This window comes from Chrysemys picta, chromosome 1 (genome assembly GCF_011386835.1).
Source record: "Chrysemys picta bellii isolate R12L10 chromosome 1, ASM1138683v2, whole genome shotgun sequence".
Taxonomy (NCBI): Eukaryota; Metazoa; Chordata; order Testudines; family Emydidae; genus Chrysemys; species Chrysemys picta.
In genome coordinates, this window is record NC_088791.1 from 330,941,164 (window position 1) to 330,953,977 (window position 12,814).

At 40.4% G+C, this 12,814-nt stretch overlaps 1 protein-coding gene across 6 annotated transcripts in view; it reads left to right on the top strand.

The window, feature by feature from the left end:
* GRM5 (glutamate metabotropic receptor 5) overlaps window positions 1-12,814 on the top strand; it is a 356,331-nt gene that overhangs the window by 265,992 nt on the left and 77,525 nt on the right. For all 6 annotated transcript variants that reach the window (XM_005304067.5, XM_005304069.5, XM_005304068.5 and 3 more), the window contains exon 4: window positions 12,260-12,495. In XM_005304067.5, the coding sequence (XP_005304124.2) occupies window positions 12,260-12,495 (236 nt within the window). The remainder of the gene's footprint in view (window positions 1-12,259; window positions 12,496-12,814) is intronic.

The following is a 12,814-nucleotide window of genomic DNA, read 5'->3' on the forward strand; positions in this document are numbered from 1 at the left end:
CAGGACCCACCAAAGCAGAGGAGGAACTTTGTCACAGTATTAAGATCCATATTTATCCAAAACTTTTGGGGAAAGTGTCTAGGTTAGAGGTGGCAGATTTTTTTTTAAATGACTTTTTCAAAAATATAAAAAATATTTTAACAGAAAGATATTAGAGGTAGAGCTAGTCAGGAAAAGCTTTTTATTCCCATGAAAAAAAATTCGATGAAGACAAAAACATATTCACTTTCATTTAAAATTTTCTTCAAATATTTTGGGGTTTTCATTGAACAAACAAACAAAACATCCTGTGCATATATCAACTCCAGCATAGGCAGAGTAAAAATGTAGCATAGGGAATGGTGCTATTCTGGATGGAAAGCTATTAGGTGCATATTACTATTAAAGTTGGGTATTTCAGAGTAGATGATAGACGTGAAAGACCAAAACAGAGAACACTCATCACTTGAAACTGTATTAATAGAATATTCAAACGTCCCACCTCTTACAGTAGCAATCATAATACTTTTACTTACATTAAACAAGTCAGTACAGCCAGCTTCTATAGAGCACATTACACTTGCCTACTCATATTTTAGGAAATCAACAAGTTTCTGTCATAAAGGCCTAGACCATTCTGTGTCGGTGTCCTGCAGGATTTATTGCTGCTGTTATGTTTATTTGTAAGTGCAGTAAATGTTCAAGGCTTTGTAGTGACATTATTGGAGCGCTGCTGTGGAGTAATACTGTAGTGCTTTTTAATACAAGTAAATTAGGCAACCCTTTTCTCCCAATGTGAAACTCCCCTCTTCCATTTTTTTCTAAGACTTATTTTACACTAAACTCTCATTCTGACTCATCTCCTGAAAAACCAAAACCTGTGGCAATGTAATCATGCAAATAAGCAATAATGTCATATATGGAAAATTGTGGACCAAAATCTGCTCTGGGGGGCTCTAGTAAAGTCAGTGGTATTGTCTCAGATTTATACTAGCATAATGGAGCAGAATGTGGCCATACGAAACTTCACTGTTGCAGCATTTCACTATGGTCTGCCATATTTGCAAATAAACACATCTGTCATAGATTGGAACGTCCTTTTTGATATCTGTAAGATACTGTACATGCAAGGTGTACACTCTTGTATGTTGCCAAATAAAAATAGAATGCACACATTCTCTGATCCTGATCATCTTTCTCATATTTTTGTTTTACAAAATAAAGCTTTTAACTCTCTGCCAAACTTTTCTTCAGGGTCAGTTTTTAAATGAAGATTGGCTAGCATATTGGTATTTTAGAAAAAGATCCTTTTTCCTCAGAACACACAGAACAATGATAGACTGGTAAAATATTTGCCGATAGAATCACCTGTATCACTAAACTAAATGTTGGTATTTGATGAATTTGCATACATGTGATATGTGTATATATATTCATATATGTACTTTGTACACACCTATATTTTTTAGTATGTAAAATATGTGTGTATAGATATATGACTATCTACACACACATAGGATGTATGTGTACAATATATATGTATGTGTGAGTATAATACATTGAATGAGCTGAATGAATAACTGATTTTTTGGTTCAGGTGGCAAAAAAAAGTTTCAACGTTTTTTCAGTTTTTCTCACCAAAATTAAAAAAAGAGAAAAAATTGTTTCTGGTCTAATTAAATAGTTTGTTCAACCCCAAATTATTTTTTCAGGTTTTTTGTGTTCTTTCGAGTCATTTTCAAGTATTTTTCTTCCCCCTTTTTAAAAAGTTACATGAATTTAGAAACAAAGCACCACTTCAAAATGAAAAGTCAAAATGTTTCTTTTTGAAGTGGCTGAGAAGAGCCATTTTTACTTTAAAAATATAAATTTTTTCAGCCAAAACTATTCACCGAGTTCAACCTGAATTCACTAGTCATGTTGGTGCTCCAAAATAATGCATTTTTCAGTGAATTTTTGTGAAATTTGTTCCCGGTTCTATATATAATACATTTTTTTTAGTGTTTCACTTTTAACAACCTGTTAAAGATCTGGTGGAATTTACTTTGTGATCTCTTGTGAGTTTAGCTATAATTGACACTACTGAGAGCAACGCCAATTTTTCCCTCCTCTTGCATGATACAATTTATTATATTGGTTTTGCAAGCGCTTTAAAATATTTTTTAAAAAAGTTCCATAAATGGTGATGCAATCTTTCAAGATGCAGATACTACCGTACATTACAATGTGATGGTTTAATAAGAAAGCTCCAGTCATTAGGCTGACAGCACGTAATAAAAAGACAAAAGTTAAAAGAACCAGACAAGTGGAAGAGATGACATGATCCTGAAAACAGAATCCCCTGCTGTGTACGTGTGTCTAGTATACGAGCAGCAGCAATGTCTGCTCATTGCATAGTCATCTTTCTTTTACTGATAGTCTTCTGTCATGACAAGATGATGAATAAGTTATATGCATTACCACATACCTCATAAAAATCTCCGTGTGAGCCTTTTGCCACTGCTGCTGGAACTGTTTATTTTTCCAGGCAGCCAGGATTTCCTGATGTTCAACCCTAGTTATAACTCCTTGTGGTAAGAAAATTTGCATATGGCATTTGATTTTTTTTTTAAATCACATTTCTTTGCACACACACACACACACACACACACACACACACACACACACACACCAGCATACAAAGGCGGAGTTAAGTAAAGGATCATACTTCAAGACACACAGAATTCTTTATTGCTGTCCCACAGTCTTTCCGATGGGATTTCCTTCTGATCTCAACCTTCTCACCTCCTGGCAAAGAGGTGGACATCTCTGCTTGCTATGCCACTTTGATACGTGCTAACAGCCAGGTCCTCAGATTGGGGTGACTCCACTGATTTACACCAGTTGGTGATGTATCCCCAAACATTTAGGGACAAACCTTTGAGGGTGGGTGCAGAGAGCCACAGAAAAAGGTGGTTTGAGGGGATGAGCTAGAAGAGGAGTGGGGCCAAAAGCAATGGGAGCACGTCAGTTCTAGGGCTTCAGTAATGTCTTTGGCCTGGAAGTTCAGAATCCTTTCTTTCCCCCCTGCTCCCTCTTTTTCTCTCCAGGACACAACCAGGCTACTCAGGCTGAGGACAAGAGTCATACCTCCTTACATGAATATAGACATACACTATGAAACCAAGACAGAAATGCATTTGGCCTATTCCAAGCTAAGTCGAGTGGTCATAAAATGGAGAACTTGCCCAAAGAGTTCAACTTTTACAGTAGGGGCCTGCATTGTTTTAAATGGAGAAACAAATAGAGCGATGCAGCCATGTACTCCATGTGCTTTGCAGTGCACAGTGAGGGCAGGTGCTGGTTTGCATTGTAGGAAAAGGGGCAGAAATCACTAGCGCACATACTTTAATGCCTAAGGCATTAGCCAAAGCATTAGACACAGCCAGGGAGAAATAAAGTAGGGTGGCATTGGGGGAAACAGAGATGAGAGGCTAAAGAGAAGTCAAATGCTCCACCTGAAAATACCCACACAAAACCTCTCAGAGAGCAGATGGGAGTGAAAGTACCCAGCATTCCACAAATGACAGGCATGGAGAGTGTAGTGCCAACCAGGATAACAAAGAGAGGCGTGTGTATTTACTGAGGATATGCCTACTCTGTGATATTTCTGAACCCAGCAGAGAAGGAGATAGACACAGAGGGAGCTGACAGAAACACAGCAGAGTGCTGTGCTTATTTTATTCTGGCTGCAAACCTGAAACTAACCTGAAAGTGAGATTTTTCATGGGGGAGGGGAGAGTGCTCAAACATTTAAGGGGATGGGCTATCACATTCTTCTACCCTACCTTAAAACACGTCCCAAGCGCAGATACATTATCGTTTACATGGCTAACAATTAACACAATATGACCTAACTAAGAGTTGCGGGTGGACTACTGCAGACTCTTGAACTGCAAGGGATTATTCTGCCCTGGAACAGCACTTTACTAGCTAAACAATTTATAAGCTCAGGTGCACAACTGGTTTTCACACTGTCTTGGGATAATGTGGTGATGGTGGTTTGGCAGTGTCCTGAGCAACAAGAACAGTAGGTAGTAAGAAATCAGATAGATTGGGTATGGAGTCAGCTGGATCCAGTACCAGAGATTCTTCCACCAAATTGTTGAAATTAGGAGTTGTAACAAAAGTGATTCAATAGGAGGATCAGAAAGTTCTGCTGGAACATCCCTGGACTCTGGTACTTGTCAAGGCTGCAACTGGTCCATATATGATTTCCATAAAATGCTGTTGGATAATTTTACCATGAACCAAACAGATCCTGTTCATTTTACAAGTTCTCCAGGTACCCATTTCACTCCACAACTGTAGTTGCAAGCTCACACCAAGTTTCCAACTTGAAAAGAATATTGACAAGTCTCACGTTGAACATATGAGGCTATATCAGGATGTAACAAGTCCCAACAGGTATGCAAAGATCACTTCAAGAAAAGAGTTGCAGGTGACTCTGGGGTACTAGCATGTGATATGTTCCTGTAGACCAGCAAGAAATTGTCCAGTTTCTGCTGATGTCTCAAAATAGACTTGTTAGCTTTTTAAGGCATGCTCTAGCGTTTGTACAAAGTGTTCCTCTAGTCCATGTATAGCAGGATGGTATGGAGCAGAGTGTATGTGCTGAATTCCATTTGAAGCTAGGAACCTCTGAAATTCTTCAGAAGAGAATTGAAGTCCAATGTCACTCACCAACTGTAATGGTAAACCAAATTTGCTAAACAAGGTATGAAGATGCCCAGTTGTCTTTGTAGATATAGCAGAAGTCATTCTGAAAACTTCTGGCTATTTTCAATGGGCATTGACAGCAACCAAAAACATATAACCTTCTAGTGGTCCACCAAAGTCCATGTGAATACCTTTCCAAGGAGTCTGAGGCCATGACCCAGGGTGTGGACAAGGTAGGCCAGGATCATACTGAATTTGCTGACATGTTGTACAGCACTTTGCCTTCCTCTCAATGTCTTTGTCAGTCTCTGGCCACAAGACATGACTCCAGGCCTTTTGACTTCATCTGCACAATGCCAAAATGACCTTCATGAAGAGCTTCCAAAACCTGAGATTGAAGTGATTTCAGAATGATCACTCACGTTTCCCATAAGACACAAGCATTATTCACAGATAATTCACGTTGACGTGACATGAATTGTGTAAACTGGGGATTCTTTTGATCCAACATTGTACCTTCTAGTACCATTCCCTTCACAAGAGAAAGCACATCATCCTTAGTGGTTTCTTTGTTGATATCTGTGCTAAGTGACGTTAACCGGGTTGTCTTAACCCAAACCTATGGTAACTAATCTCTGTTTTCCAGGCAATGTCAGGAAATCAATCAGTGGGGGACACAACACCTCCATCTGATAAATGATTGGTACACAAAAGAATGCTTCCACTCAAAAATCCTTTTTTTAATTGAGTACTAAGCACACATCAAACTATAGCAAAAGTCTAGAACACAGCAAAATATAATTACCCAAAGTCTGAGGTGGTATGGAGTGACAGCAGAAGGGTTCTGGTGACCAGCCTTTCTCCTAGCAGCTGGAGAGGTAGCTGTCAGACTCCAAGCTCATAGAAATCCAAACTTCTTTGAAGTATACACTCCCATTAAACTCTTTATAGGTTTATCCAGAAAAAAGCACATAACTCATAATGGCCCCTAATATGCTAACGATTTCCCTAAGAAAAGCAAATAATAAATCATTATTCTACTTATTAGCAAAACAACTTCAGCAAGAAACTTATAATTACAGACACCCAGTAAGAAACTTACAGAGACTCTAGGTCAGTTATCCACACTCCCTTCCATTCCCATAAATCTGTCATTTCACTGGATCTATCCTTGTTAGTAACACGGCAGCTGCAGCTGTTTTTGTCTGCCTAAGCAAGGCCAAATTCCTTTTCACTATGTGGTGTCCTTGCTTCCAGCTTACGGTGGCTGAGTATACAAGATGACTACAAGTTATGTCAAGTCCAAGTTATGCTAAATCCAGTTCTCTCATAACAGTGCTGGATAACCTATCCATCAAATTGAGATAGAACACTTTGTCTGAAGTGTCTTTGGGTTGACGGGAGCTTGGGCCGGATAGATATGACAGTTCATCAGCATTGCCACGCTGAGTCCCTTTATGGAATTGAATAGTATAGGAATGAGCTGAAAGTAGCAATGCCCATTGTTGCATACGAACAGCAGTTAATGATGGAATTCTATGTTTTGGTCCAAAAATTGAAAGTAACGGGTAATGATCCATCAGTAAAGTAAAATATCTACCATGCAGATAGGCATGGACCTTCTGAATTCCAAAGATAATGCTGAGAGCTTTTCACTCTGTTTGTGCATCTTTCTTCTTAGGAGTAGTGAGTGTTTGTGATGCAAATGCAATTGGTTTCTCCATGCCATTAGGAAAAATGTGGGAAAGAACAGCATCCACTATACAGGGTGAAGCATCACAAAGCAATTGCTATGGTAGCAAAGCATCAAAGTGCATAAGAACTCTGGCTGATGTTAGCAGTTTCTTTGCTTCCTTAAATGTATACCCATACTCTTTAGTTCGTTTCCATTTCCTCTTTACTTGTAACAGTTCATGTCAAGATGCCAATTCTGTCCCCAGATTAGGTAGAAATTTACCGTAGTAGTTAAGAAGACCTAAACTCTGTTCACTCCCTTCAGAATCTCATCCATGGCTTTCTGGAACAGGATTGGTGCCAATGTGATACCGAAAGGCAACCTGTTGTAACAAAATAAGCCTTTTTGTGTGTTGATTGTGAGATGTTTGTGAGATGCCAGATCAATCTCCATTTGTAGGTATGCACTGAGAAAATCCAATTTACTGAAACACTGTCCTCCACTAAGAGTAGCAAACAAATCTTCAGTATGAGGTAATAGATATTGGTCTGCACAAAAAAACTGGATTCAATGTCACTTTGAAATCTCAAAAAAATCAGACTGAGCTATTGGTCTTGATCACTGGTACAATGAGTGTAGCCCACTCACTACATGAAGCCAGTGACAAGACTCCAGTGTTCACTAAATGGTCCAGATCAGCTTCCACTTCAGGCTTCAGAGCAGAGGCACAGCTCTGGGCTTGCAATACTCTGGCTGGTTGTCAGACTTAACAGTGATTTTCACTGACACAATGTTCAAGCTCTTTTTCAAAAACTTTGGAGTACCTGTCCAGTATTTCCTGAAGATTTTTAGGGGCTTTTGTGATTGCCTCAATATAAGTCCAAGTCACCTTGAGCTTCTCAAGCCAAAATCTGCCAAATAATGGTGGATGCTTTCCTTCAGTCACACACAAGGGTAAAACAACGGATTGTCCATCCAGCTGAACTTTCACCTGGAGTATCGTTTTTGGGACCAACTTTTTTCCAGTATAACTCTTCAAAATCATGGATGTTTCTTCCAGAGGAACGTGTGACAAAGTCTGTTGATAGGTAGATGCAGAAACCAATGAGATGGTAGCTCCAGTATCAAGCTCTATTCTTGTAATAACTCCTTCAATCAAAGGTGTAACCCAGATGCCATCTCTGAATCCAGCTTGCAATAACACGTGTAGTGCTAAGTCCTGGTCAATGTCACTAGAGCTCTTGTCTTCTTCCAGATTATGAATTCCCAACTTCCATCCTTCATTAGGTTCAGTTGTCATAGATGTTTTCATGAATATATAGTTACTCTGTGTTGCTGATCGTTGAACTGTCCCACAGCTCATAGCAATGTGTTCCTTCTTCTGGCACTTTCTGCAAATAAACTGGCATGCCCAGCAATCCTTTTCAGCATGCGTAGTTTGTGCACTACAACCACATGGAAATTCCTTATGTGCGCATGGTCCTCTGTCTCAGTGATTCATGAGATGAACTTTTTGGTTCACACTAAATTCCAGAGAATCCTTCTCTGTGGTCACCATTGCAACTCTACTTCAGCAGTCTTTTTGGATGTAACACTTATATAGTCAATAATGTCTTCTGGACCTGGTCGTTGCATTATCCGGAGACTAACTGGTCACGTGAGGCAACATTCAGTGTTTGTCCAAACTGATGGTGCTCTGACAACCTCCTGAGAGCAACATCAAACTGTGCTACTGACTCTCCACTTCCGTGATGTTGTTGATGAAACTGATACGTTCTGCTATCACTGATGGAATAGGAGAAAAATGTCCCTGAACTGCTGCAATAATTGTGGTGTACATGGCAGTGCCAGGCACTGGAGATAATAGGTCACACAGAAGTCCATTTCTTCTCACCCATCACTATCAACAAGGTTGAAACCTGTTGTCCAGTTAGAAAAATGTGGTGCAGGTTACAAATTGCTCAAAATGTTTGAGGTACACTGCCCATGATTCACAGTTGTCATCAGACTCATCAACATTGCCCACACCATTTCACTGCTCTCCTGTTGCCTCTTGGACATCTCCTGCCACAGGGAAACTGTTTTTATTTGTTACTGCACAATTTGTACCCCCTCTGCTGGCCATGTGCTTACATGGCAAAATGGAGAATTTTTCCTTTGGCTGTACTTGGTCTCCATCACAGTTGCTAACTTTCACGTGGTAAATAAGCACCCTGACTTTCACAATAAGCCAAAAATCAAGCTAATCCCATTTCAAAACAAGCTAATCCCTAAGAACCCCAACACTCTCTGTGACTAGATCCCCCCAGCGTGCAGTTTGGGATTGTGGTGGGCCCACTGTGCATCTTTGACTCTCTTACCCCCTTGTCCCTGCTTGCCCCTCCTTGCCCCTGCTTGCCGGGAGCCATCAAAAAAAAGAAGCAACAAGCTACAATAAGCAACAAGCTACAAGCCAAACAAACAACAAGCCAAAAACTAGCCAACAAGCAACTCACAAGCAAATTAAGCCAAATTTCTGCATTTTTTTCATGGGCTTGGCATGTCTGGGCTCCCTCTGCTGGCTATAGACACTCAGTGCAGGCTGCTGGCTGTTGGCCTGGCTGCCTGCTTGCACATAGTCAACAAAGATGGCTGTTTTCTTCCCCTTCACTGCTCTGTTTGAATAGGGTTACCATACGTCCTCTTTTTCCCGGACATGTCCGGCTTTTCGGCAGTCAAACCCCCGTCCGGGGGGAATTGCCAAAAAGCCGAACATGTCCGGGAAAATGGCGGCTCTGCTCCTCCCCGACTCTTCGGCTCTGTTTAAGAGCCGGGTTGCCCGAGCGCTACCGGCTTCGAGCAGCCCCGTGCCTCCAGACCCTGTGCCGCCGGAGCCCGGGAGGGGAAGGGGCGGAGTTGGGGCGGGGCTAGGGTGGGGAAATGGGCGGGGCCAGGGCCCGTGGAGGGTCCTCTTTTTTTATTTATTAGATATGGTAACCCTATGTTTGAACAGTTCTAGCAGCATATGCAGAACTTGTATCCTTAGTTCTATCTTTATTTACCTACTTGCCCCCTCTAGCTGGCTGTCCCAGGAGCAAAAACAGCAGTCTGACACCCTGTGCCAATAGGTGAACTTTGTCCCCTTTTTCATAGTATTATTTACGTAGTTTTTCTTCTTCATGTTCAATCAGTGGGAGCACTGGACACTGGTGGGATATAAATTCCTTGTCGTCAAATATTATATTTCTGGATCCAATAGAGAAGGAGAGAGACACAAACATAGAGGGAGCTGATAGAAACACAACTGTGCACGGTGATTGCATAATTGTTCTGGCTGCAAAACTGAAACAAAGACAAGGTTTTGCACTGGGGAGTGGAGAGCGCTCAAACATTTAAAGAGACAGGACACTGTGTTCTCTATCTAAATTCTTACACTGTTGCACCCAAGTAGTCTTCATATGGACTGATCTTATTCTCTGGGATGAAACTGCTCTAGACCATTTCTCTGCTGAAAAGATGAACTCCCTGTTTCGTATCTTAGCACAACCAGAATTTCAATAGTTACAGCATATGCACTTACCCCTTTCTTTGTGCTGGATGCCTTCTTCTGGAGTCTTCTGTACCATTTCTGGGTCTTCATGGCCATTTGCTATATCATGCATAACACCCTTTACAGTGCACAGGAGAGGTTGCTTTATTAGTACTTCTGCATCTCTTTGCATGCATATTTTCCTATCTCACTTTCCTCCCTCCATGCCTTTTAGACCTCCTCAGAACATAAGGATGTTGCCTGAAAAATTCTGTTGAAATATCTATATTTCATATGCAAAATCCCTAGTTCTCTGATGCACAAAGACTCTAAGGGCAATTTCCAATGTTATTGAAACAAGGAGTCGGTTCATGTAAAACTAGGGAGGGGGAACGTGGCCTAAAATTCTCATTTCTAATATTTCAAAACTTTAATCATTAGTATCCCCTACTATACAATTCTATAGTATGGACATAATTCTGCTAAGATGATTGAAAAAAACTATAGAAGAGCTGCTATCTGTTGTTAGTTCTATAGGACTTTGTCATATGGGATGGAAACATTTAAAATCTTGCTGAACGTGAGATGAACATTTTGAATATACTAAATCAATTTAGATAATTCCTACATTTAACTGTTTAAAATGTTTTTTTTTTTAATCGTAGCACCAAGCCAGACCTGTAAATGATTTCAGCCCTTGGGCTAGTAAATATCTTTCTGGGGGAAGCTAGACTTTTTGCCAGAATTGATTCCAATTAGCATATTCAGGAACATTAACTCCTGTTTCCATCCCTGATATTATTTTAGTCTTAGGATAAATTTCAAAGCAGGATGTTGCACATCTCTCTGTGATATCAACTAAAAATCACTGCTCACCTCTTTTCCTTCATAAATGTGTCTCATTCTCTCTTGCAGTAAATAACTCATTTTACCCTTTAATGTTTATTTTGAATCTGAAGCACTTTCTTTCCTCCCAGTATATTGCCTTCATCAAACTATTAGTTCTTTCAGGCAGGCACGATCTTTTTGTTCTGCGTTTGCAAGTACAATGTTTATAGACCTTACAATCTATGGCCCCAATCCTGCATGGTGTACAGGACAGGCAGACTTCTGTGCCAACACCAAGCCAATATCCCCAAACAAGCACCACCTCACTGAAGTGAACAGAGGTCATGCAGTTCCGGCAGTCTTCCTGCATGTTACAAAATGCATGATCGGGTACTAAATAGGGACAACAGCTGAATTCAGAATACAGTGGGTGGGGGCCTGATGATAATAGTGAAGAAAGGTTGCTTGTGTTAGTCGCAGTATTTCCAATCCCCAGGATTCAAAAACCAAGAGATGGTCTTTTTAAAAAAATTACAAGATGATCTTAAAAACATCATGAGATTTTAAAAAATAACTAATGTTGGGTTCTTTTTATTTTCCTTATAGTTTTTGAACCTTCAGAGTGCACATTTCCAAGCTTTTCTCAGCAACTATGAGGGTCAGAAACTCTCTATTTTCCCCTACGAAAACCAAGATTCTCCCATAATCCCATGGCCTCAGAAGCTGGCGCTCTATGAACAATACCAAATATGGCAATCATGATAAAACAGCAGGAGCTGGCAACATTATGCTTAGATATGTATCATTTGGAGGTGGAGCCAGATAAAAGTTTCAGAATTTTAATTTTTCTATGGAAAATTTTTGTCAAAATTTTGAATTTCTATGAAAGAAAAAAAAACTTGTGCATGGAGAATTCCACTGAAATGTTCATGACTTGTTTCCTGTATTTCTACCAGCTCTGCTTGGAGTTTGGAGTCAGAGTTCTGGGGGGATTTTAAGTGAAATAAGTGAGGGAGAATCGCTAACAGACTGCTTGATGGCCATTATCATTTGGTAGTTTGCCATCGGCATCTCAGTTTCCCGTGATGCTTTTTTATCCCTGATTCTAAAAGTCAGCTTCCTGTCTGGTTTTTGCAATGCCATTACAGATTCCGTGGAACTTTCGCTAAGTTGTCCCCTGGCTAGAATATCCCCAAACAAGCACCACCCCACTGAAGTCACCAGGGCTCAGTGCAGTGCAAAGGTCCACATGCACACAGTCAATTTCAGGATTGGGGCAGTGGCTTATAATGCTGGTCTGAATTCCTTGGGATACAAGCTTAAGAATACACTATATAAATAAAAAATGCTGATTACAAATGAATGCTCAGTGTAAGAAAATAGAAGCTGCTGAATGCTACTAATAGAAGTATTACTGATACTTCACTGAACTCCACCCTCCAGATCTCTGGTGTGCGTGTGCATTTATTTGCTTCTATTGCTATTTGCAAAGGACCACTTCCCTTGTTCTTTAGAATGGCGCATGAAGCAGTATCTTCACAGTGTTTTCTCTCTTTTATTTCTCTCTGCAGTGATGGCTGGGCAGACAGGTACGATGTGACAGACGGGTATCAGCGGGAAGCTGTTGGCGGAATAACGATCAAGCTTCAGTCTCCTGATGTGAAATGGTTTGATGACTATTACCTGCAGCTTCGGCCAGAAACCAATCTCCGAAATCCATGGTTTCAGGAATTCTGGCAGCACAGGTTCCAGTGCCAGCTGAAGGAGTATCCACAAGAGAATACTAAATACAACAAGACTTGCAACAGTAAGTAGTTGGATTTATTTATGTTTTTATATTTAAAATCACTAAGGTTAAAGCCTTGATTTAACTAGATAATACCATGCCGAGGCAGCGAGATTTGCAGGAATGGAAGTCAGAAAGTCTGGAATTTTAATCCCAGATCTGCCACTGAGCGGACGACTTGTCAAGAAGTTAGAGTACTAGCCTGCTCATGAGATCCAAGTCCAGCTCCCTGACCTGACACTGATTTCCTGTGTGACCTTACTGTCACTTACAGTAAAAATTCTCAAAAGTATCTAAGTGATTTAGGAACCTACATCCCATTTTCAAAACCAACTCAGGC